Raw genomic sequence first — 27,088 nt, 5'->3', positions numbered from 1 at the left:
TGATTGGAGTACCCTCAAACAAACCTGACCTCTCTGAGACATTCAGAAGCCAAGTTATAAGCCCCCAAAGGTGGGTTTGGAATTCCGTGTTTCAGGAACAAGTGATCCGGTGACCTTTATGACCTAACTTGACCCCCTTAGGAATGTGCTATCATCATGAAACACAGGAATCATTTACAACTCAATAGATTTTACTTTTCTGTGATGTTTCAGCCTGATTGAAGCTTATTTCTGAGAAATGGACCCGGAATGATGTGAAATTGTGCTTTGTGCGACATAATTCTGGATGCCATTTAAAAACCATAAGTGCTAATGACTCCATTCCTTTTTGGGGTTGTAGGGGCTGGTAATTGTAGTACTCTAAAACAAACTTGACCTCTCTAGGATATTTAGAAGAAAAGTTATAAGCCCCAAAAGGTGTAACAGGACTACTTCTTTAAAGTGACACCAGGCCCGGTGACCTTTGGGACATGGTTTGACCCCCTAAGGAATGTGCTATCATCATGAAACGTTCATATCACTTACAACTCAATAGATTCTACCTTCATGTAACGTTTCAGCCTGATTGAACCTTGTTTTCACACAAATGGACCCAAAATGATGTGAAATTGTGCTTTGTGCAACATAATTCTGGGTGCCATTTAAAAACCATAAGTGCTAATGACTCCATTCCTTCTGCGGTAATATGGGCTGTTGATTGGAGTACCCTAAAACAAACCTGACCTCACTGAGACATTCAGAAGCCAAGTTATAAGCACCCAAAGGTGTGTTTAGAACGCCGCCTTTAAGGAACAAGTGATCCGGTGACCTTTATGACCAAATTTGACGCCCTTAGGAATGTGCTATCATCATGAAACACAGGAATAATTTACATCTCAATAGATTCTACTTCTCTGTGACGTTTCAGCCTGATTGAAGCTTTTTTCTGAGAAATGGACCCGGAATGATGTGAAATTGTCCTTTGTGCGACATAATTCTGGGTGCCATTTAATAACCATAAGTGCTAATGACTCCATTCCTTTTTGGGGTTATAGGGGCTTTTATTTGGAGTACTCTAAAACAAACCTGACCTCTCTAGGACAGTTAGAAGAAAAGTTATAAGCCCACAAAGGTGTAACTGGACTACTTCTTTAAAGTGACACCAGGCCCGGTGACCTTTGGGACATGGTTTGACCCCCTTAGGAATGTGCTATCATCATGAAATGTTCAGATCACTTACAACTCAATAGATTCTACCTTCCTGTAACGTTTCAGCCTGATTGGACCTTGTTATCACACAAATGGACCCAGAATGATGTGAAATTATGCTTCGTGCAACATAATTCTGGGTGCCATTTAAAAACCATAAGTGCTAATGACTCCATTCTTTTTTAGGGTAATAGGGGCTGTTGATTGGAATACCCTCAAACAAACCTGACATCTCTGAGACATTCAGAAGCCAAGTTATAAGCCCCTAAAGGTGTGTTTGGAATACCGCCTTTAAGGAACAAGTGATCTGGTGACCTTTATGACCTAACTTGACCCCCTTAGGAATGTGCTATCATCATGAAACACAGGAATCATTTACAACTCAATAGATTCTACTTTTCTGTGATGTTTCAGCCTGATTGAAGCTTTTTTCTGAGAAATGGACCCGGAATGATGTGAAATTGTGCTTTGTGCGACATAATCCTGGGTGCCATTTAAAAACCATAAGTGCTAATGACTCCATTCCTTTTTGGGGTTATAGGGGCTGTTAATTGGAATACTCCACAACAAACCTGACCTCTCTAGGACATTCAGAAGAAAAGTTATAAGCCCACAAAGGTGTAACTGGACTACTTCTTTAAAGTGACACCAGGCCCGGTGACCTTTGGGACATGGTTCGGCCCCCTTAGGAATGTGCTATCATTATGAAATGTTCAGATCACTTACAACTCAATAGATTCTACCTTCCTGTAACGTTTCAGCCTGATTGGACCTTGTTATCAAACAAATGGACCCAGAATGATGTGTAATTGTGCTTTGTGCAACATAATTCTGGGTGCCATTTAAAACAATAAGTGCTAATGACTCCATTCCTTTTTGCGGTAATAGGGTCTGTTGATTGGAGTACCCTCAAACAAACCTGACCTCTCTGAGACATTCAGAAGCCAAGTTATAAGCCCCCAAAGGTGTGTTTGGATTACCGCCTTTAAGGAACAAGTGATCCGGTGACCTTTATGACCTAACTTGACCCCCTTAGGAATGTGCTATCATCATGAAACACAGGAATCAAATACAACTCAATAGATTCTACTTTTCTGTGACGTTTCAGCCTGATTGAAGCTTTTTTCTGAGAAATGTACCCGGAATGATGTGAAATTGTGCTTTGTGCGACATAATCCTGGGTGCCATTTAATAACCATAAGTGCTAATGACTCCATTCCTTTTTGGGGTTGTAGGGGCTGGTAATTGGAGTACTCTAAAACAAACTTGACCTCTCTAGGATGTTTAGAAGAAAAGTTATAAGCCCAAAAAGGTGTAACAGGACTACTTCTTTAAAGTTACACCAGGCCCGGTGACCTTTGGGACATGGTTTGACCCCCTTAGGAATGTGCTATCATCATGAAACTTTCAGATCACTTACAACTCAATAGATTCTACCTTCATGTAACGTTTCAGCCTGATTGAACCTAGTTTTCACACAAATAGACCCAGAATGATGTGAAATTTTGCTTTGTGCAACATAATTCTGGGTACCATTTAAAAACCATAAGTGCTAATGACTCCATTCCTTTTGGGGTAATACCGGCTGTTGATTGGAGTACCCTAAAACAAACCTGACCTCACTGAGACATTCAGAAGCCAAGTTATAAGCGCCCAAAGGTGTGTTTAGAACGCCGCCTTTAAGGAACAAGTGATCCGGTGACCTTTATGACCTGATTTGACGCTCTTAGGAATGTGCTATCATCATGAAACACAGGAATAATTTACATCTCAATAGATTCTACTTTTCTGTGATGTTTCAGCCTGATTGAAGCTTTTTTCTGAGAAATGGACCCGGAATGATGTGAAATTGTGCTTTGTGCGACATAATTCTGGGTGCCATTTAAAAACCATAAGTGCTAATGACTCCATTTCTTTTTGGGGTAATAGGGGCTGTCTATTGGAGTACCCTCAAACAAACCCGACCTCTCTGAGACATTCAGAAGCCAAGTTATAAGCCCCCAAAGGTGTGTTTGGATTACCTCCTTTAAGGAACAAGTGATCCGGTGACCTTTATGACCTAACTTGACCCCCTTAGGAATGGGCTATCATCATGAAACACAGGAATCAATTACAACTCAATAGATTCTACTTTTCTGTGACGTTTCAGCCTGATTGAAGCTTTTTTCTGAGAAATGGACCCGGAATGATGTGAAATTGTGCTTGGGCGACATAATTCTGGGTGCCATTTAATAACCATAAGTGCTAATGACTCCATTCCTTTTTGGGGTTGTAGGGGCTGTTGATTGGAGTACCCTCAAACAAACCTGACCTCTCTAGGACATTTAGAAGAAAAGTTATAAGCCCACAAAGGTGTAACTGGACTACTTCTTTAAAGTGACACCAGGCCCGGTGACCTTTGGGACATGGTTTGACCCCCTTAGGAATGTGCTATCATCATGAAATGTTCAGATCACTTACAACTCAATAGATTCTACCTTCCTGTAACGTTTCAGCCTGATTGGACCTTGTTATCACACAAATGGACCCAGAATGATGTGAAATTATGCTTCGTGCAACATAATTCTGGGTGCCATTTAAAAACCATAAGTGCTAATGACTCCATTCTTTTTTAGGGTATTAGGGGCTGTTGATTGGAATACCCTCAAACAAACCTGACATCTCTGAGACATTCAGAAGCCAAGTTATAAGCCCCTAAAGGTGTGTTTGGAATACCACCTTTAAGGAACAAGTGATCCGGTGACCTTTATGACCTAACTTGACCCCCTTAGGAATGTGCTATCATCATGAAACACAGGAATCATTTACAACTCAATAGATTCTACTTTTCTGTGATGTTTCAGCCTGATTGAAGCTTTTTTCTGAGAAATGGACCCGGAATGATGTGAAATTGTGCTTTGTGCGACATAATCCTGGGTGCCATTTAAAAACCATAAGTGCTAATGACTCCATTCCTTTTTGGGGTTGTAGGGGCTGGTAATTGGAGTACTCTAAAACAAACTTGACCTCCCTAGGATGTTTAGAAGAAAAGTTATAAGCCCAAAAATGTGTAACTGGACTACTTCTTTAAAGTGACATCAGGCCCGGTGACCTTTGGGACATGGTTTGACCCCCTTAGGAATGTGCTATCATCATATAACGTTCAGATCACTTACAACTCAATAGATTCTACCTTCCTGTAGCGTTTCAGCCTGATTGGACCTTGTTTTCACACAAATGGAACCAGAATGATGTGAAATTGTGCTTTGTGCAACATAATTCTGGGTGCCATTTAAAAACCATCAGTGCTAATGACTCCATTTCTTTTTGGGGTAATAGGGGCTGTTGATTGGAGTACCCTCAAACAAACCTGACCTCTCTGAGACATTCAGAAGCCAAGTTATAAGCCCCCAAAGGTGTGTTTGGATTACCGCCTTTAAGGAACAAGTGATCCGGTGACCTTTATGACCTAACTTGACCCCCTTAGGAATGGGCTATCATCATGAAACACAGGAATCAATTACAACTCAATAGATTCTACTTTTCTGTGACGTTTCAGCCTGATTGAAGCTTTTATCTGAGAAATGGACCCGGAATGATGTGAAATTGTGCTTGGGCGACATAATTCTGGGTGCCATTTAATAACTATAAGTGCTAATGACTCCATTCCTTTTTGGGGTTATAGGGGCTGTTAATTGGTATACTCCACAACAAACCTGACCTTTCTAGGACATTCAGAAGAAAAGTTATAAGCCCACAAAGGTGTAACTGGACTACTTCTTTAAAGTGACACCAGGCCCGGTGACCTTTGGGACATGGTTTGACCCCCTTAGGAATGTACTATCATCATAAAACGTTCAGATCACTACAACTCAATAGATTCTACCTTTCTGTAGCGTTTTAGCCTGATTTGACCTTGTTTTCACACAAATGGACCCAGAATGATGTGAAATTGTGCTTCGTGCAACATAATTCTGGGTGCAACTTAAAAACCATAAGTGCTAATGACTCCAGTCCTTTTTGGGGTTATAGGGGCTGGTAATTGGAGTACTCTAAAATAAACCTGACCTCTCTAGGACATTCAGAAGAAAAGTTATAAGCCCACAAAGGTGTAACTGGACTACTTCTTTAAAGTGACACCAGGCCCGGTGACCTTTGGGACATGGTTTGACCCCCTTAGGAATGTGCTATCATTATGAAATGTTCAGATCACTTACAACTCAATAGATTCTACCTTCCTGTAATGTTTCAGCCTGATTGGACCTTGTTTTCACACAAATGGACCCAGAATGATGTGAAATTGTGCTTCGTGCAACATAATTCTGGGTGCCATTTAAAAAACATAAGAGCTAATGACTCCATTCCTTTTTGGGGTAATAGGGGCTGTTGATTGGAGTACCTTAAAACAAACCTGGCCTCTCCGAGACATTCAGAAGCAAAGTTATAAGCCCCCAAATGTGTGTTTGGAACGCCGCCTTTAAGGAACAAGTGACTCGGTGACATTTATGACCTGATTTGACGCCCGTAGGAATGAGCTATCATCATGACACACAGGAATCATTTACAACTCAATAGATTCTACTGTTCTGTGATGTTTCAGCCTGATTAAAGCTTTTTTCTGAGAAATGGACCCAGAATGATGTGAAATTGTGCTTTGTAGGACATAATGCTGGGTACCATTTAAAAACCATAAGTGCTAATGACTCCATTCCTTTTTGGGGTAATAGCGGCTGTTGATTGGAGTACCCTAAAACAAACCTGACCTCTCTGAGACATTCAGAAGCCAAGTTATAAGCCCCCAAATGTGTGTTTAGAACACCGCCTTTAAGGAACAAGTGATCCGGTGACATTTATGACCTAACTCTACCCCCTTAGGAATGTGCTATCATCATGAAACACAGGAATCATTTACAACTCAATAGATTCTACTTTTCTGTGACGTTTCAGCCTGATTGAAGTTTTTTTCTGAGAAATGGACCCGGAATGATGTGAAATTGTGCTTTGTGCGACATATTTCTGGGTGCCATTTAATAACCATAAGTGCTAATGACTTCATTCCTTTTTGGGGTTGTAGGGGCTGTTAATTGGAGTACTCTAAAATAAACCTGATTTCTCTATGAAAATCAGAAGAAAAGTTATAAGCCCACAACTGTGTAACTGGACTACTTCTTTAAAGTGACACCAGGCCCGGTGACCTTTGGGACATGGTTTGAACCCCATAGGAATGTGCGATCATCATGAAACGTTCAGATAACTTACAACTCTATAGATTCTACCTTCCTGTAACGTTTCAGCCTGGTCGGACCTTGTTTTCACACAAATGGACCCAGAATGATGTGAAATTGTGCTTCGTGCAACATAATTCTGGGTGCCATTTAAAAACCACGAGTGCTAATGACTCCATTCTTTTTTGGAGTAATAGGGGCTGTTGATTGGAGTACCCTAAAACAAACCTGACCTCTCTGAGACATTCAGAAGCCAAGTTATAAGCCACCCCAGAGGTTTGTGTAGAACGCCGCCTTTAAAGGGACTATAGGCAAGTTTTACAGCCAGAACATGTATAGAAATAAAACATTTCTTCTTAAAACATTCTCCTGCAATGCCCTGGTTCTGTAGAATGAGCCCTGGCATTTTACTGTGATTGTCTCTATAGGTCTTTAAAATCAAAAATAAGATTTTGCTCGGGTCCAGCAGGCAGGCTTCCCCCGGGTCTTCCAGAGGCAGCGTAATGCGTGATGACGTCATGCGCGTTCATGCTCAGGCCTATCCCCGCAGCGTTTGTTTACTAGCGATAGCTTAGCGGCAGAGCGAGAGGTGGTTTAGCTAGCATGGATTCAGCAAAGAACAAGAAGAGAGCTGCTTCAAGCACTAGCGGAACTCCAGCCCAGACCCCAAACAAGTCAAAGAAACCAAGAAGAGTGTATTCCAGCGCAGGTAAACGGGCAAAACTCGAGTATGATCGCCGAAGGCAACGAACGAGGATAAATATCGGTCCAGCATTTGAGGAGTGGAAAATGCTGAGAAAGTCTCTCAGGATGAAAACACACCCGCAGCTGGCATCATTTTTGCTGAAAAGGTAAGAAATTATTACTAAACACGTGTGGGGAAAGGGCTGTGGATGCTTTCAAAGTAAGATGGGGGGTTTCCGTATATCATAACATTTATAGGCTGCTTGTCTAGCGTCTACACATCAGATTACCTATTTCCAGCCGCATCAGCAAAAAAAAAAAAAGTGTTTTCTACACACCAGCACCCAAATACAAGCTGGCGCACAGCGCATGTTTGGCCATAACACAAGATAATTAGACAGAAAGACGCTACACGGAATTTTTTCGTTGTTGTTTTAATTCACAAAAACGAATTTTAAACACGGGTGAACGTGCCTGCAAGTTTAGAGCCGCACCATGATATTTGCTGCAGGCTTCAAAGCACAGGGAAATAATAGTGGCTTTTAGGCCGGAAATTACAGTATATTGTTAGTGTAATGTACTAGAATTGTGTAAAAGAAGTCTAAACTTTGTAAAACTGCGTCGCTAATCAAATCTATTGTTTATATAACAGAATCTCAATTGTTAACGTGTACACATGACTGGAGTATTGAAAGTTGCTTTACTTTTTTAGTTATGAGAAGCACGCTTCATCAAAGGGACCACTTACATCAACACCACGTGGGCCATCTACAGCAGTGTTTGCAGGTCCTTGTCGCCCCAGTTCAGTAACTGCAGGGGAATCTGATAGGTAAGTTCACTTGTAAACAAAATGCAACTCATATGTCAGATAATTGTTCTCCACATCAAATAAAATAAATACTGTGTACTTGTCAACAGGGATGACTTCCAGATCGCAGGAGTTGAACCTCTAAAAGCAGATCAAGAGGTAGAATTGTTGGAGGAAAGGTAAATATGCAGGGCTTTTAATCAATTGATGCATACCCTCTGTTTTCATAATTAATGTATTCTGTTTGTTTTTGTAGCATCAAATCGATGGAGCTGAAAGTGGACTATTTAGACGAGGAAAGAGCCAATAGTTGGAAAACAGTTTGTAAGTAACAAATTATTGTCATTGAAATGATATATGTCAGTATATATTGTCATATTTTGCTGCTGTATTTAATTCCAGATTAGAGTTTGAAGGAGAAGGAGCTTTAGACCCGTATGACTCAGATTATGTACCTCCAATATCAATAAGGTATGTTTCATAATTGAATTTTTTAAATAAGTAGTAACATCCCCACTCTCACTTTCTATTCACTGATTATATATATAAAAAAATCTTGTGCAATAGGTGTGTCTCACAGGATGAAGTTGACCAACTTCCTAGCATTGGCCTGGATGAAGCTGTATTTGACATTGCTGATTGTGTGGAGGCAGATTTGGAAGAGAATTTAGAAGCACCATCAGCAGCATCCATTCCAGTTTTCCCAATACACGATCAAGTGCTTGTTGAAAGTGACCTCATAAACCAGCAAGCGTGCATAGCATACAGCAAAAGCTTGCTCCAGATGGCTAATTTCCTCCAACTGCCTCTCAGTAAAAGCCACTACAGTGACCACAGCACAGGCACATATTGTGATGGCCATCCTCCTTTTCATGTAAAGTCACGTCCGAGAGGTACAGCTTTGATAATTGAGTGGGTGAGTTTATGTTCTAATGCTTGCCACTTATGTTAATGAGGAAGCAGTACAACTGTAGGAATGTGAAATATGTGTGAAGCGCCATTTCCACTTTTTTTTGGTTTTGTTTGTATTTTAATACAGTTTTGCCCACGTGGACATAAATTATGGAGTTGGAACAGCCAGCCAAAGCTGAAATATGGGATGCAAGGAGGAGATTTCATGTTGTCAACAAACATTCTGCTGTCAGGGAACAACTTCTCCAAGATCGCTCTCCTGTTCAGATTCATGAATATCCGCATGGTGACATCCAAAACCTTCTACTCAGTCCAGGGTACCTACTGTTTAAAATCAATACAGCAGTTTTGGGAGGAGAAGAGGAATGCCATCATCAAGAAACTGCAGTCAAAAGACCGCGTGGTTGCTCTTGGTAACTAAATATGTTTACTTGTAAAGGCTCATATTCATTACATGCTTATATTTCTGTGTTTCTTTTTTAGCTGACGGGAGGATGGACTCTCCAGGTAACGAACAAGCTTTTTGAAATTTAATTTTAAGATCAGTTGAAATATTTCTTTTCATTGTTATTTTACAATTTTCTGTATCTCTTAAAAAAAAGGTCACTCAGCAATGTGCTGTACATACACAACGATGGATCTAGACACCATGGACATCATCAGTGTTGTCAATGTGGACAAAAGATGGGTTGGCTATAAAAGTGGGGTCATGGAGAAGGCTGCCTTTATACAGACATTTGACAGTCTCACAAAGGAGGTGAACATCAAGGAGATTGTGACTGATGCCCATGTACAAATTGCTGCTCTCATGCGTAAGATTTTCACAAAACTTCAGAGTTTTTACTGGTAATTGGAAACCAGATTGTTAAAAGACTGTTTTTAATTTTTTCTGACCAGATCCAGAAAGGGGCAGATATAAGGATCAGGCTATTACCCATTCGCTTGATGTCTGGCACGCCGCAAAAAATCTGACAAAGAAACTTCATGCTGTATGTCAAAATGTATTATGATGGTAATAATCCTGGCTTGTTCAGACTTTATTTTAATTACTAGTTTTTCTTGCCTTCAAACAGGTTGGAATGATTTCTGGTCAAAAGCTTATACTTGGATGGATCAAGGACATTGTTAACCATTTTTGGTATGCTTGTCAGCACACAAGCACCAGAGAAGAGTTTATGGTTTGTACAAACACAGTATTCATGTATACAGTTGTCCACTAATGTAATGTTTTTGTTTATATTTGCTGCCATGGTTCATTATCTTTTTCTACTCACGATGTAAATGTTTGTATTTTCTACTTTGTGTGTTTTTAGGATGTCTGGAAGGGTGTACTTCACCACGTGACTGGAGAGCATGAATGGGGCTTTGGCAGGTGCTTTCATGCTCCTTTGGCGGAGAACCCAGACAAAGAGCTCATTCCACATGGATCTGCTGCACATGTGGCGCTTTCACGGATTGTTCTGAACCAGCGATGGCTAAAGGAAATAGAGAAGTTGCTCACCTTTAGGTAAATTACTGACATTTGGTGGAAATGTAAAGTTATTGTCTTACTAACAGTAAAACAAAATTGGAAAACAACAATGCAGCTTTTTTCTAACTAATACAATCCCTGCACTTGGATCTGAGTTCTTTCCAATAACAAGTACCATAACAGTTACTTATACCACACCAAACAATGCAATGAAGCAGAAGACCGGTTTTATTGTCTTCTCTGCCTGGTGCTACAATTGAAGTAGATTTAGATAAAATGTAAAACACAAATAAACAACCACTAATATGAAATTTTATCTGAAAATTAATATTTTAGATGAAAATACTGCAGTTTCTACATTTTTAGTATTGGTTCTTGTTATCTGTAAACTACACACATGAGGACATTAGATTCGTATTGCCCTGATTCCAGTATCTGTAATGTTGTAATACCTACCACAAAGTATATTATATTGCGCTGAGTTAGAATTTATTTCTTCTACAGACATTGTTTTTTTCCCCCAGGACCACTGCTGAGCTGGAGTCGTTCCAAAATCACATCTTGATGTACGCCGGGAAACGCTTTGCATTCTCATTTGGTGTCTATGAAGCTAGGACACTCCTCGCTGCATTAGACTACAACCACCATAACCATCGCCCAGTGCATGTGAACATCAAAGGCCAAGTATCGTAAGTCAAACTTGGTGGCTTTTATATATTCATAATACCTTTATATAATTTCCTAATGTCTAAATTCATTTTTTTAGACACAAACGAGTCTACAACAAAAAGTCGCAGCGTTACAGTGTTCACACTGTAAAGGAGACCAAAGACTACGGCTACATCCCAGAGCTGCAGACAAGAATCCCTGAGAAGCGCCTCAGCTCTGCTGGGGGACTCCCAAAAAGAAGAAGCGTTCAGGCTGATGACCCCAGGGCCCTGGGTCCTCTCTCCGGGATCAGCCCTCCTCCTACAGCTGAACTGGTACAGACACAACAACGCAGAGGACAGGTAGTGATTATAACCAAATCTCCTCTCCATTTTTGTGGAAGAAAATTACATAAATGTAATTTTTGTTTTTTACAGGACTTACCCCCAAATTCCACTACCTCCGCTCCGCTGCGCTCCGCTCCGACACGAACGCCGGAGCAAAATCGGTCCCGTTGTAGTCAATCAGAGTAATTCCACTACTGCGGCCGTGCTCCGGCAGTGCGGCGCCGTGCGCCGCCCTCTGTTCCGGCGTCCGGCAAAAATAGAATCGATCCTATTTTCGCCGGACGCCGGAGCACCTCCGCAGTAAATGGACAGAAATCACAACGGCCCAACAGGAAAAGGAGCAAGCACAATTTCCGTATTTCACAATAAATCGATAAACAAAAGGCGTTTTTTGTTTCATATGCACAGATTTAACAACTTTTAACCACTATCAATGGCGGCTGAAGTTTAAATGCACAAAATTAAGCCATAAATACAGTTTCCACTATCAAAGTAGTCACACTTTGTTGATCCAAACACTGCTGAACTCTCAACACAAATGATGGGCAGATTAAACAGTTCATTTCGATGCTTCTCCCACACAACGGGTGTTTGGATCTAACTTCCGCGTTTATTGCTCGGACTGTATCGCAAGATCTCGAAAGTCCCGCGCATGCCTGTTTGCCCACCTCAGGTCTCCGCACCGGAGCGGAGCCGTTGTAGAGCGGGTACCAGTAAAAATTGAGTTCGGAAGCGAGCGGCTGCGGAGGGCTTGGGCGGACCGGAGCGGAGGTAGTGGAATTTGGGGGTTATGTGATACCTAAACAGAGGCTGATGGCAATCAAAGTTGAACACTACAGATTTATTTATGTAAATATGTACAAAAAGTTTGCAACAACAATAAAAGTAAGTCAAACTTCTGAGTTGGTCATGAGTCGCATGTTTGTTTCAGCGGAAGGGGGCTTCTTTATAACCAACATAAATCCCAAAGTGGTCAGGGTATTTGTCTCTAATCCTCCAAACACAGCAGGAAGGAATCACCCTACGATTGCCAGCGCTAAGACGTCCATATTGCCAAATAGTGTACTGTCTATAGGCACAGTAACGGTACTCCCGATTATCTGATCCAGGGTCTTGGCTATCACGCAGAGCCAAAATGTCATTCCACGTCTGCCGAGCCAAACGCAGGATGCCTTCATCCATGCAGTACAGGTTAAAATGAGCACGCCTGCTCAAACACCATTCTGGATCCTGTCTACAGCACTTGTTTTCCAGGTCTGTAGGCATCATTCGGCAGTAGGAGCAGGTGCACCAAGCTGGCTGACCCTGGTTTGATGGAGGGTGTCCTGGTGTGGCCTGTCTATAGTCCATAATGTCCAGTAACACTCCTGGCAGACGTCTAACAACCATCTGAAGGACTTCATCTTTTTCATCCATACTTAGGTGTTGCAACTGTGCCTGAAAACGAAAGGCAGCATTTATTTTATAAACTTTATGATTGTGAAATGTATTAGTGTTCTGCATTATGACCAACCTGTAACTCTGCAGTTCTGTCAGCAGACATCTGAGCAACCCGTTCTCTGTCTTCCTCACTAATGCGTCCAGCTCTAGCTCTTCTTCCTCTAGCCTGGCTTCTCCCCCGGCCTGTACTTTCATATATGTTTCTCCCTCTGGCTGCTCCTCTCCTTGTTCCTCTTCCTGCTCCTCTTCCTGCTCTTCTGCCTGCTCCTCTGCCTGCTCTCCCTCTGCCCCCTCCAGAATCACTACTCTCTTCAGAAACTTCGGAGTAATGAGATGCACTGGATTCCTTGAAGGAAAAGTAATAAGGCTTACACGTTGATGTGATGGAATGCATGTTTTACAAACGCTTCGCTGTAATAATCCATAAAACATTTAGGTAATGCTGTATTTACATTTGATGAAAATAATGTTGCTAAGACTATCTTTACCTGGATGCAAAAGAAAAGCAGAGGTGGGTAGAGTACACAAAAGGTGCACTCAAGTTATAGTAGCAGTACCTCTATGTATTTTTACTCTAGTAAAAGAAAAAAAGTAGCAGTCCATCACATGATTTTTTTTCTAGTAAATGGCCTGTACTTGTCAAGTAGCAACCAGTAAAGTGCTTATTAACTACCAGTGCAATTATTTTAATATTACAATAGAGCCTACGTTTATGCATAATTTGTGTACTAGTATTTTTTTCAACATCATACATAATGTATTCATGTATCGGTATTATTATGCTTCCTCACTCTACTCACTTTGCTATGCATGCACCTATCACAACCTGGAAAATATGCAGCCCAAATTGATTTGGTCTAAATATTTTACAATTATTACCTCTGTCGAAGTCATGCCGGCAAACCTGTAAATTACACCGGTACGGGGCTGACGCAGCTGTTTTTGTTCGGGAGCGTGCACATATAGCACGCGCGCCTCGTGCACGAGCCTACTATTGAAGCTGCAGTTACACCTTTGGCCTGAGGGGGCAATAGCGAGCATAAAATTTCAAAACTGACTAAGGCACCTTTAAGGAACAAGTGATCCGGTGACCTTTATGACCTGATTTGACGCCCTTAGGTATGTGCTATCATCATGAAACACAGGAATCCATTACAAATCAATAGATTCTACTTTTCTGTGAAGTTTAAGCCTGATTGAAGCTTTTTTCTGAAAAATGGACGCGGAATGATGTGAAATTGTGCTTTGTGCGACACAATTCTGCGTGCCATTTAATAAGCATAAGTGCTAATGACTCTATTCCTTTTTGGGGCTATAGGGGCTGTTAATTGGAGTACTCTAAAACAAACCTGACCTCTCTAGGACATTCAGAAGAAAAGTTATAAGCCCACAAAGGTGTAACTGGACTATTTCTTTAAAGTGACACCATGCCCGGTGACCTTTGGGACATGGTTTGATCCCCTTAGTAATGTGCTATCATCATGAAACTTTCAGATCACTTACAACTCATTAGATTCTACCTTCATGTAACGTTTCAGCCTGATTGAACCTTGTTTTCACACAAATGGACCCAGAATGATGTGAAATTGTGCTTTGTGCAACATAATTCTGGGTGCCATTTAAAAACCATAAGTGCTAATGACTCCATTCCTTTTGGGGTAATATGGGCTGTTGATTGGAGTACCCTAAAACAAACCTGACCTCACTGAGACATTCAGAAGCCAAGTTATAAGCACACAAAAGTGTGTTTAGAAGGCCGCCTTTAAGGAACAAGTGATCCGGTGACCTTTATGACCTGATTTGACGCCCTTAGGAATGTGCTATCATCATGAAAGACAGGAATAATTTACATCTCAATAGATTCTACTTTTCTGTGACGTTTCAGCCTGATTGAAGCTTTTTTCTGAGAAATGGACCCGGAATGATGTGAAATTGTGCTTTGTGCGACATAATTCTGGGTGCCATTTAAAAACCATGAGTGCTAATGACAACATTCCTTTTTGGGGTTATAGGGGCTGTTAATTGGAGTACTCTAAAACAAACCTGACCTCTCTAAGGACATTCAGAAGAAAAGTTATAAGCCCACAAAGGTGTAACTGGACTACTTCTTTAAAGTGACACCAGGCCTGGTGATCTTTGGGACATGGTTTGACCCCCTTAGGAATGTGCTATCATCATGAAACGTTCAGATCACTTACAACTCAATAGATTCTTCCTTCATGTAACTTTTCAGCCTGATTGAACCTTGTTTTCACACAAATGGACCCAGAATGATGTGAAATTGTGCTTTGTGCAACATAATTCTGGGTGCCATTTAAAAACCATAAGTGCTAATGACTCCATTCCTTTTTGGGGTAATATGGGCTGTTGATTGGAGAACTCTAAAACAAACCTTACTTCTCTAGGACATTCAGAAGAAAAGTTATAAGCCCACAAAGGTGTAACTGGACTACTTCTTTAAAGTGACACCAGGCCCGGTGATCTTTGGGACACGGTTTGACCCCCTTAGGAATGTGCTATCATCATGAAACGTTCATATCACTTACAACTCAAGAGATTCTACCGTCCTGTCACGCTTCAGCCTGATTGGACCTTGTTATCACACAAATGGACCCAGAATGATGTGAAATTGCGCTTCGTGCAACATAATTCTGGGTGCCATTTAAAAACCATAAGTGCTAATGACTCCATTCCTTTTTGGGGTAATAGGGGCTGTTTATTGGAGTATCCTCAAACAAACCTGACCTTTCTGAGACATTCAGAAGCCAAGTTATAAGCCCCCAAAGGTGTGTTTGGATTACCGCCTTTAAGGAACAAGTGATCCGGTGACCTTTATGACCTAACTTGACCCCCTTAGGAATGTGCTATCATCACGAAACACAGGAATCAATTACAACTCAATAGATTCTACTTTTCTGTGATGTTTCAGCCTGATTGAAGCTTTTTTTAATGAGAAATGGACCCAGAATGATGTGAAATTGTGCTTTGTGCGACATAATTCTGGGTGCCATTTAATAACCATAAGTGCTAATGACTCCATTCCTTTTTGGGGCTATAGGGGCTGTTAATTGGAGTACTATAAAACAAACCTGACCTCTCTAGGACATTCAGAAGAAAAGTTATAAGCCCACAAATGTGTAACTGGACTACTTCTTTAAAGTGACACCAGGCCCGGTGACCTTTGGGACATGGTTTGACCCCCTTAGGAATGTGCTATCATCATATAACGTTTAGATCACTTACAACTCAATAGATTCTACCTTCCTGTAGCGTTTCAGCCTTATTGGACCTTGTTTTCACACAAATGGACCCAGAATGATGTGAAATTGTGCTTCGTGCAACATAATTCTGGGTGCCATTTAAAACCATAAGTGCTAATGACTCCATTCCTTTTTGGGGTAATAGGGGCTGTTGATTGGAGTACCCTAAAACAAACCTGACCTCTCTGAGACATTCAGAAGCCAAGTTATAAGCCCCCAAATGTGTGTTTAGAACGCTGCCTTTAAGGAACAAGTGATCCGGTGACCTTTATGACCTAACTTGACTCCCTTAGGAATGTGCTATCATCATGAAACACAGGAATCAATTACAACTCAATAGATTCTACTTTTCTGTGACGTTTCAGCCTGATTGAAATTTTTTTATGAGAAATGGAACCGGAATGATGTGAAATTGTGCTTTGTGCGACATAATTCTGGGTGCCATTTAAAAACCATAAGTGCTAATGACTCCATTTCTTTTTGGGGTAATAGGGGCTGTTGATTGGAGTACCCTCAAACAAACCTGACCTCTCTGAGACATTCAGAAGCCAAGTTATAAGCCCCCAAAGGTGGGTTTGGAATACCGCCTTTCAGGAACAAGTGATCCGGTGACCTTTATGACCTAACTTGACCCCCTTAGGAATGTGCTATCATCATGAAACACAGGAATCATTTACAACTCAATAGATTCTACTTTTCTGTGACGTTTCAGCCTGATTGAACCTTGGTTTCACACAAATGGACCCAGAATGATGTGAAATTGTGCTTTGTGCAACATAATTCTGGGTGCCATTTAAAAACCATAAGTGCTAATGACTCCATTCCTTTTGGGGTAATATGGGCTGTTGATTGGAGTACCCTAAAACAAACCTGAGACATTCAGAAGCCAAGTTATAAGCACCCAAAGGTGTGTTTAGAACGCCGCCTTTAATGCACAAGTGATCCGTTGACCTTTATGACCTGATTTGACGCCCTTAGGAATGTGCTATCATCATTAAACACAGTAATCATTTACAACTCAATAGATTCTACTTTTCTGTGATGTTTCAGCCTGATTGAAGCTTTATTCTGAGAAATGGACCCGGAATGATGTGAAATTGTGTTTTGTGCGACATAATTCTCGGTGCCATTTAAAAACCATAAGTGCTAATGACTCCATTACTTTTTGGGGTTGTAGGGGCTGTTAATTGGAGTACTCTAAAACAAACCTGACCTCTCTAGGACATTCAGAAGAAAAGTTATAAGCCCACAAAGGTGAAACAGGACTACTTCTTTAAAGTGACACCAGGCCCAGTGACCTTTGGGACATGGTTTGACCCACTTAGGAATGTGCTATCATCATATAACGTTCAGATCACTTACAACTCAATAGATTCTACCTTCCTGTAGCGTTTCAGCCTGATTGGACCTTGTTTTCACACAAATGGACCCAGAATGATGTGAAATTGTGCTTCGTGCAACATAATTCTGGGTGCTATTTAAAAACCATAAGTGCTAATGACTCCATTCCTTTTTGGGGTAATAGGGGCTGTTGATTGGAGTACCCTCAAACAAACCTGACCTCTCTGAGACATTCAGAAGCAAAGTTATAAGCCCCCAAAGGTGTTTTTGGAACCCCGCCTTTAAGGAACAAGTGATCCGGTGGCCTTTATGACCTAATTTGACCCTCTTAGGAATATGCTATCATCATGAAACACAGGAATCATTTACAACTCAATAGATTCTACTTTTCTGTGACGTTTCAGCCTGATTGAAGCTTTTTTCTGAGAAATGGACCCGGAATGATGTGAAATTGTGCTTTGTGCGACATAATGCTGGGTGCCATTTAATAACCATAAGTGCTAATGACTCCATTCCTTTTTGGGGTTATAGGGGCTGTTAATTGGAGTACTCGAAAACAAACCTGACCTCTCTAGGACATTCAGAAGAAAAGTTATAAGCCCACAAAGGTGTAACTGTACTACTTCTTTAAAGTGACACCAGGCCCGGTGACCTTTGGGACATGGTTTGACCCCCTTAGGAATGTACTATTATCATGAAACGTTCAGATCACTTACAACTCAATAGATTCTACCTTCCTGTAACGTTTCAGCCTGATTGGACCTTGGTATCACACAAATGGACCCAGAATAATGTGAAATTGTGCTTCGTGCAACATAATTCTGGGTGCCATTTAAAAACCATAAGTGCTAATGACTCCATTCCTTTTTGGGGTAATAGGGGCTGTTGATTGGAGTACCCTCAAACAAACCTGACCTCTCTGAGACATTCAGAAGCCAAGTTATAAGCCCCCAAATGTGTGTTTGGAATACCGCCTTTAAGGAACAAGTGATCCGGTGACCTTCATGACCTGATTTGACCCCCTTAGGAATGTGCTATCATCATGAAACACAGGAATAATTTACAACTCAATAGATTCTACTTTTCTAAGATGTTTCAGCCTGATTGAAGCTTTTTTCTGAGAAATGGACCCGGAATGATGTGAAATTGTGTTTTGTGCGACATAATTCTGGGTGCCATTTAAAAATTGTAAGTACTAATGACTCCATTCCTTTTTGGGGTTTTAGGGGCTGTTAATTGGAGTACTCTAAAACAAACCTGACCTCTCTAGAACATTCAGAAGAAAAGTTATAAGCCCACAAAGGTGAAACAGGACTACTTCTTTAAAGTGACACAAGGCCCGGTGACCTTTGGGACATGGTTTGACCCCCTTAGGAATGTGCTATCATCATAAAACGTTCAGATCACTTACAACTCAATAGATTCTACCTTCCTGTAGCGTTTCAGCCTGATTGGACCTTGTTTTCACACAAATGGACACAGAATGATGTGAAATTGTGCTTCGTGCAACATAATTCTGGGTGCCATTTAAAAACCATAGGTGCTAATGACTCCATTCCTTTTTGGGGTAATAGGGGCTTTTGATTGGAGTACCCTAAAACAAACCTGACCTCTCTGAGACATTCAGAAGCCAAGTTATAAGCCCCCAAATGTGTGTTTAGAACGCCGCCTTTAAGGAACAAGTGATCCGGTGACCTTTATGACCTAACTTGACCCCCTTAGGAATGTGCTATCATCATGAAACACAGGAATCAATTACAACTCAATAGATTCTACTTTTCTGTGACCTTTCAGCCTGATTGAAGCTTTTTTATGAGAAATGGACCCGGAATGATGTGAAATTGTGCTTTGTGCGTCATAATTCTGGGTGCCATTTAAAAACCATAAGTGCTAATGACTCCATTCCTTTTTGGCGTTGTAGGGGCTGTTAATTGGAGTACTCTAAAACAAACCTGACCTCTCTAGGACATTCAGAAGAAAAGTTATAAGCCCACAAAGGTGAAACTGGACTACTTTAAAGTGACACCAGGCCCGGTGACGTTTGGGACATGGTTTGACCCCCTTAGGAATGTGCTATCATCATGAAACGTTCAGATCACATACAACTCAATAGATTCTACCTTCCTGTAACGTTTCAGCCTGATTGGACCTTGTTATCACACAAATGGACCCAGAATGATGTGAAATTGTGCTTCTTGCAACATAATTCTGGGTGCCATTTAAAAACCATAAGTGCTAATGACTCCATTCCTTTTTGGGGTAATAGGGGCTGTTGATTGGAGTACCCTCAAATAAACCTGACCTCTCTGAGACATTCAGAAGCCAAGTTATAAGCCCCCAAATGTGTGTTTAGAACGCTGCCTTTAAGGAACAAGTGATCCGGTGACCTTTATGACCTAACTTGACTCCCTTAGGAATGTGCTATCATCATGAAACACAGGAATCAATTACAACTCAATAGATTCTACTTTTCTGTGACGTTTCAGCCTGATTGAAATTTTTTTATGAGAAATGGAACCGGAATGATGTGAAATTGTGCTTTGTGCGACATAATTCTGGGTGCCATTTAAAAACCATAAGTGCTAATGACTCCATTTCTTTTTGGGGTAATAGGGGCTGTTGATTGGAGTACCCTCAAACAAACCTGACCTCTCTGAGACATTCAGAAGCCAAGTTATAAGCCCCCAAAGGTGGGTTTGGAATACCGCCTTTCAGGAACAAGTGATCCGGTGACCTTTATGACCTAACTTGACCCCCTTAGGAATGTGCTATCATCATGAAACACAGGAATCATTTACAACTCAATAGTTTCTACTTTTCTGTGACGTTTCAGCCTGATTGAACCTTGGTTTCACACAAATGGACCCAGAATGATGTGAAATTGTGCTTTGTGCAACATAATTCTGGGTGCCATTTAAAAACCATAAGTGCTAATGACTCCATTCCTTTTGGGGTAATATGGGCTGTTGATTGGAGTACCCTAAAACAAACCTGAGACATTCAGAAGCCAAGTTATAAGCACCCAAAGGTGTGTTTAGAACGCCGCCTTTAATGCACAAGTGATCCGTTGACCTTTATGACCTGAATTGACGCCCTTAGGAATGTGCTATCATCATTAAACACAGTAATCATTTACAACTCAATAGATTCTACTTTTCTGTGATGTTTCAGCCTGATTGAAGCTTTTTTCTGAGAAATGGACCCGGAATGATGTGAAATTGTGTTTTGTGCGACATAATTCTCGGTGCCATTTAAAATTGGAGTACTCTAAAACAAACCTGACCTCTCTAGGACATTCAGAAGAAAAGTTATAAGCCCACAAAGGTGAAACAGGACTACTTCTTTAAAGTGACACCAGGCCCAGTGACCTTTGGGACATGGTTTGACCCACTTAGGAATGTGCTATCATCATATAACGTTCAGATCACTTACAACTCAATAGATTCTACCTTCCTGTAGCGTTTCAGCCTGATTGGACCTTGTTTTCACACAAATGGACCCAGAATGATGTGAAATTGTGCTTCGTGCAACATAATTCTGGGTGCTATTTAAAAACCATAAGTGCTAATGACTCCATTCCTTTTTGGGGTAATAGGGGCTGTTGATTGGAGTACCCTCAAACAAACCTGACCTCTCTGAGACATTCAGAAGCAAAGTTATAAGCCCCCAAAGGTGTTTTTGGAACCCCGCCTTTAAGGAACAAGTGATCCGGTGGCCTTTATGACCTAATTTGACCCCCTTAGGAATATGCTATCATCATGAAACACAGGAATCATTTACAACTCAATAGATTCTACTTTTCTGTGACGTTTCAGCCTGATTGAAGCTTTTTTCTGAGAAATGGACCCGGAATGATGTGAAATTGTGCTTTGTGCGACATAATTCTGGGTGCCATTTAATAACCATAAGTGCTAATGACTCCATTCCTTTTTGGGGTTATAGGGGCTGTTAATTGGAGTACTCGAAAACAAACCTGACCTCTCTAGGACATTCAGAAGAAAAGTTATAAGCCCACAAAGGTGTAACTGTACTACTTCTTTAAAGTGACACCAGGCCCGGTGACCTTTGGGACATGGTGTGACCCCCTTAGGAATGTACTATTATCATGAAACGTTCAGATCACTTACAACTCAATAGATTCTACCTTCCTGTAACGTTTCAGCCTGATTGGACCTTGTTATCACACAAATGGACCCAGAATAATGTGAAATTGTGCTTCGTGCAACATAATTCTGGGTGCCATTTAAAAACCATAAGTGCTAATGACTCCATTCCTTTTTGGGGTAATAGGGGCTGTTGATTGGAGTACCCTCAAACAAACCTGACCTCTCTGAGACATTCAGAAGCCAAGTTATAAGCCCCCAAATGTGTGTTTGGAATACCGCCTTTAAGGAACAAGTGATCCGGTGACCTTCATGACCTGATTTGATCCCCTTAGGAATGTGCTATCATCATGAAACACAGGAATAATTTACAACTCAATAGATTTTACTTTTCTAAGACGTTTCAGCCTGATTGAAGCTTTTTTCTGAGAAATGGACCCGGAATGATGTGAAATTGAGCTTTGTGCGACATAATTCTGGGTGCCATTTAAAAACCATAAGTGCTAATGACTCCATTCCTTTTTGGGGTTTTAGGGGCTGTTAATTGGAGTACTCTAAAACAAACCTGACCTCTCTAGGACATTCAGAAGAAAAGTTATAAGCCCACAAAGGTGAAACTGGACTACTTTAAAGTGACACCAGGCCCGGTGACGTTTGGGACATGGTTTGACCCCCTTAGGAATGTGCTATCATCATGAAACGTTCAGATCACATACAACTCAATAGATTCTACCTTCCTGTAACGTTTCAGCCTGATTGGACCTTGTTATCACACAAATGGACCCAGAATGATGTGAAATTGTGCTTCGTGCAACATAATTCTGGGTGCCATTTAAAAACCATAAGTGCTAATGACTCCATTCCTTTTTGGGGTAATAGGGGCTGTTGATTGGAGTACCCTCAAATAAACCTGACCTCTCTGAGACATTCAGAAGCCAAGTTATAAGCCCCCAAATGTGTGTTTGGAATACCGCCTTTAAGGAACAAGTGATCCGGTGACCTTTATGACCTAACTTGACCCCCTTAGGAATGTGCTATCATCATGAAACACAGGAATCATTTACAACTCAATAGATTCTACTTTTCTGTGATGTTTCAGAGTGATTGAAGCTTTTTTCTGAGAAATGGACCTGGAATGATGTGAAATTGTGCTTTGTGCTACATAATTCTGGGTGCCATTTAAAAACCATAAGTGCTAATGACTCCATTCTTTTTTGGCGTTGTAGGGGCTGTTAATTGGAGTACTCTAAAACAAACCTGACCTCTCTAGGACATTCAGAAGAAAAGTTATAAGCCCACAAAGGTGAAACTGGACTACTTTAAAGTGACACCAGGCCCGGTGACGTTTGGGTAATGGTTTGACCCCCTTAGGAATGTGCTATCATCATGAAACGTTCAGATCACCTTCAACTCAATACATTCTACCTTCTTGTAGCGTTTCAGCCTGATTGGACCTTGTTTTCACACAAATGGACCCAGAATGATGTGAAATTGTGCTTCGTGCAACATAATTCTGGGTGCCATTTAAAAACCATAAGTGCTAATGACTCCATTCCTTTTTGGGGTAATATGGGCTGTTGATTGGAGAACTCTAAAACAAACCTTACTTCTCTAGGACATTCAGAAGAAAAGTTATAAGCCCACAAACGTGTAACTGGACTACTTCTTTAAAGTGACACCAGGCCCGGTGATCTTTGGGACACGGTTTGACCCCCTTAGGAATGTGCTATCATCATGAAACGTTCAGATCACTTACAACTCAATAGATTCTTCCTTCATGTAACGTTTCAGCCTGATTGAACCTTGTTTTCACACAAATGGATCCAGAATGATGTGAAATTGTGCTTTGTGCAACATAATTCTGGGTGCCATTTAAAAACCATAAGTGCTAATGACTCCATTCCTTTTTGGGGTAATATGGGCTGTTGATTGGAGAACTCTAAAACAAACCTTACTTCTCTAGGACATTCAGAAGAAAAGTTATAAGCCCACAAAGGTGTAACTGGACTACTTCTTTAAAGTGACACCAGGCCCGGTGATCTTTGGGACACGGTTTGACCCCCTTAGGAATGTGCTATCATCATGAAACGTTCAGATCACTTACAACTCAAGAGATTCTACCGTCCTGTAACGTTTCAGCCTGATTGGACCTTGTTATCACACAAATGGACCCAGAATGATGTGAAATTGCGCTTCGTGCAACATAATTCTGGGTGCCATTTAAAAACCATAAGTGCTAATGACTCCATTCCTTTTTGGGGTAATAGGGGCTGTTTATTGGAGTATCCTCAAACAAACCTGACCTCTCTGAGACATTCAGAAGCCAAGTTATAAGCCCCCAAATGTGTGTTTGGATTACCGCCTTTAAGGAACAAGTGATCCGGTGACCTTTATGACCTAACTTGACCCCCTTAGGAATGTGCTATCATCACGAAACACAGGAATCAATTACAACTCAATAGATTCTACTTTTCTGTGATGTTTCAGCCTGATTGAAGCTTTTTTTAATGAGAAATGGACCCAGAATGAGGTGAAATTGTGCTTTGTGCGACATAATTCTGGGTGCCATTTAATAACCATAAGTGCTAATGACTCCATTCCTTTTTGGGGCTATAGGGGCTGTTAATTGGAGTACTATAAAACAAACCTGACCTCTCTAGGACATTCAGAAGAAAAGTTATAAGCCCACAAATGTGTAACTGGACTACTTCTTTAAAGTGACACCAGGCCCGGTGACCTTTGGGACATGGTTTGACCCCCTTAGGAATGTGCTATCATCATATAACGTTTAGATCACTTACAACTCAATAGATTCTACCTTCCTGTAGCGTTTCAGCCTTATTGGACCTTGTTTTCACACAAATGGACCCAGAATGATGTGAAATTGTGCTTCGTGCAACATAATTCTGGGTGCCATTTAAAACCATAAGTGCTAATGACTCCATTCCTTTTTGGGGTAATAGGGGCTGTTGATTGGAGTACCCTAAAACAAACCTGACCTCTCTGAGACATTCAGAAGCCAAGTTATAAGCCCCCAAATGTGTGTTTGGAATACCGCCTTTAAGGAACAAGTGATCCGGTGACCTTCATGACCTGATTTGATCCCCTTAGGAATGTGCTATCATCATGAAACACAGGAATAATTTACAACTCAATAGATTCTACTTTTCTAAGACGTTTCAGCCTGATTGAAGCTTTTTTCTGAGAAATGGACCCGGAATGATGTGAAATTGTGTTTTGTGCGACATAATTCTGGGTGCCATTTAAAAATTGTAAGTACTAATGACTCCATTCCTTTTTGGGATTTTAGGGGCTGTTAATTGGAGTACTCTAAAACAAACCTGACCTCTCTAGAACATTCAGAAGAAAAGTTATAAGCCCACAAAGGTGAAACAGGACTACTTCTTTAAAGTGACACAAGGCCCGGTGACCTTTGGGACATGGTTTGACCCCCTTAGGAATGTGCTATCATCATAAAACGTTCAGATCACTTACAACTCAATAGATTCTACCTTCCTGTAGCGTTTCAGCCTGATTGGACCTTGTTTTCACACAAATGGACACAGAATGATGTGAAATTGTGCTTCGTGCAACATAATTCTGGGTGCCATTTAAAAACCATAGGTGCTAATGACTCCATTCCTTTTTGGGGTAATAGGGGCTTTTGATTGGAGTACCCTAAAACAAACCTGACCTCTCTGAGACATTCAGAAGCCAAGTTATAAGCCCCCAAATGTGTGTTTAGAACGCCGCCTTTAAGGAACAAGTGATCCGGTGACCTTTATGACCTAACTTGACCCCCTTAGGAATGTGCTATCATCATGAAACACAGGAATCAATTACAACTCAATAGATTCTACTTTTCTGTGACCTTTCAGCCTGATTGAAGCTTTTTTATGAGAAATGGACCCGGAATGATGTGAAATTGTGCTTTGTGCGTCATAATTCTGGGTGCCATTTAAAAACCATAAGTGCTAATGACTCCATTCCTTTTTGGCGTTGTAGGGGCTGTTAATTGGAGTACTCTAAAACAAACCTGACCTCTCTAGGACATTCAGAAGAAAAGTTATAAGCCCACAAAGGTGAAACTGGACTACTTCAAAGTGACATCAGGCCCGGTGACGTTTGGGACATGGTTTGACCCCCTTAGGAATGTGCTATCATCATGAAACGTTCAGATCACATACAACTCAATAGATTCTACCTTCCTGTAACGTTTCAGCCTGATTGGACCTTGTTATCACACAAATGGACCCAGAATGATGTGAAATTGTGCTTCGTGCAACATAATTCTGGGTGCCATTTAAAAACCATAAGTGCTAATGACTCCATTCCTTTTTGGGGTAATAGGGGCTGTTGATTGGAGTACCCTCAAATAAACCTGACCTCTCTGAGACATTCAGAAGCCAAGTTATAAGCCCCCAAATGTGTGTTTAGAACGCTGCCTTTAAGGAACAAGTGATCCGGTGACCTTTATGACCTAACTTGACTCCCTTAGGAATGTGCTATCATCATGAAACACAGGAATCAATTACAACTCAATAGATTCTACTTTTCTGTGACGTTTCAGCCTGATTGAAATTTTTTTATGAGAAATGGAACCGGAATGATGTGAAATTGTGCTTTGTGCGACATAATTCTGGGTGCCATTTAAAAACCATAAGTGCTAATGACTCCATTTCTTTTTGGGGTAATAGGGGCTGTTGATTGGAGTACCCTCAAACAAACCTGACCTCTCTGAGACATTCAGAAGCCAAGTTATAAGCCCCCAAAGGTGGGTTTGGAATACCGCCTTTCAGGAACAAGTGATCCGGTGACCTTTATGACCTAACTTGACCCCCTTAGGAATGTGCTATCATCATGAAACACAGGAATCATTTACAACTCAATAGTTTCTACTTTTCTGTGACGTTTCAGCCTGATTGAACCTTGGTTTCACACAAATGGACCCAGAATGATGTGAAATTGTGCTTTGTGCAACATAATTCTGGGTGCCATTTAAAAACCATAAGTGCTAATGACTCCATTCCTTTTGGGGTAATATGGGCTGTTGATTGGAGTACCCTAAAACAAACCTGAGACATTCAGAAGCCAAGTTATAAGCACCCAAAGGTGTGTTTAGAACGCCGCCTTTAATGCACAAGTGATCCGTTGACCTTTATGACCTGAATTGACGCCCTTAGGAATGTGCTATCATCATTAAACACAGTAATCATTTACAACTCAATAGATTCTACTTTTCTGTGATGTTTCAGCCTGATTGAAGCTTTTTTCTGAGAAATGGACCCGGAATGATGTGAAATTGTGTTTTGTGCGACATAATTCTCGGTGCCATTTAAAATTGGAGTACTCTAAAACAAACCTGACCTCTCTAGGACATTCAGAAGAAAAGTTATAAGCCCACAAAGGTGAAACAGGACTACTTCTTTAAAGTGACACCAGGCCCAGTGACCTTTGGGACATGGTTTGACCCACTTAGGAATGTGTTATCATCATATAACGTTCAGATCACTTACAACTCAATAGATTCTACCTTCCTGTAGCGTTTCAGCCTGATTGGACCTTGTTTTCACACAAATGGACCCAGAATGATGTGAAATTGTGCTTCGTGCAACATAATTCTGGGTGCTATTTAAAAACCATAAGTGCTAATGACTCCATTCCTTTTTGGGGTAATAGGGG

At 41.0% G+C, this 27,088-nt stretch overlaps 2 protein-coding genes across 7 annotated transcripts; one reads left to right on the top strand and one right to left on the bottom strand.

Annotated features, from left to right (window-relative positions):
• The first annotated feature begins 7,029 nt into the window (after positions 1-7,029).
• Positions 7,030-11,650, top strand: LOC107377186 (uncharacterized). Of its 6 annotated transcripts, XM_015946634.3 has the most exons (15): positions 7,030-7,243; positions 7,789-7,905; positions 7,995-8,063; positions 8,141-8,208; positions 8,287-8,355; positions 8,452-8,800; positions 8,924-9,209; positions 9,280-9,303; positions 9,399-9,608; positions 9,694-9,785; positions 9,870-9,974; positions 10,110-10,303; positions 10,792-10,956; positions 11,034-11,277; positions 11,353-11,650. In XM_015946634.3, exons 6-15 carry the CDS (start codon positions 8,669-8,671, stop codon positions 11,446-11,448), a joined length of 1,548 nt encoding a protein of 515 aa, XP_015802120.3. In that variant the 5' UTR covers positions 7,030-7,243; positions 7,789-7,905; positions 7,995-8,063; positions 8,141-8,208; positions 8,287-8,355; positions 8,452-8,668; the 3' UTR covers positions 11,449-11,650. The 6 variants fall into 6 exon arrangements, with proteins under 6 accessions (XP_015802120.3, XP_054591705.2, XP_054591704.2 ...); XM_054735730.2 differs by having other exon boundaries at positions 8,924-9,113; positions 11,034-11,650; XM_054735729.2 differs by having other exon boundaries at positions 11,034-11,650.
• Positions 11,651-12,012: 362 nt separating this feature from the next.
• Positions 12,013-13,295, bottom strand: LOC139061493 (uncharacterized). Its single transcript, XM_070552885.1, has 2 exons — positions 12,776-13,295; positions 12,013-12,699 (listed from the first exon to the last, which is right to left on the bottom strand). Exons 1-2 carry the CDS (start codon positions 13,094-13,096, stop codon positions 12,190-12,192), a joined length of 831 nt encoding a protein of 276 aa, XP_070408986.1. The 5' UTR covers positions 13,097-13,295; the 3' UTR covers positions 12,013-12,189.
• Positions 13,296-27,088: the final 13,793 nt, after the last annotated feature.

Source organism: Nothobranchius furzeri, chromosome 7 (genome assembly GCF_043380555.1).
Source record: "Nothobranchius furzeri strain GRZ-AD chromosome 7, NfurGRZ-RIMD1, whole genome shotgun sequence".
Lineage (NCBI taxonomy): Eukaryota > Metazoa > Chordata > Actinopteri > Cyprinodontiformes > Nothobranchiidae > Nothobranchius > Nothobranchius furzeri.
The sequence above is the reverse complement of the archived record's forward strand: the minus strand, read 5'-3'. Positions and strand labels throughout refer to the sequence as shown.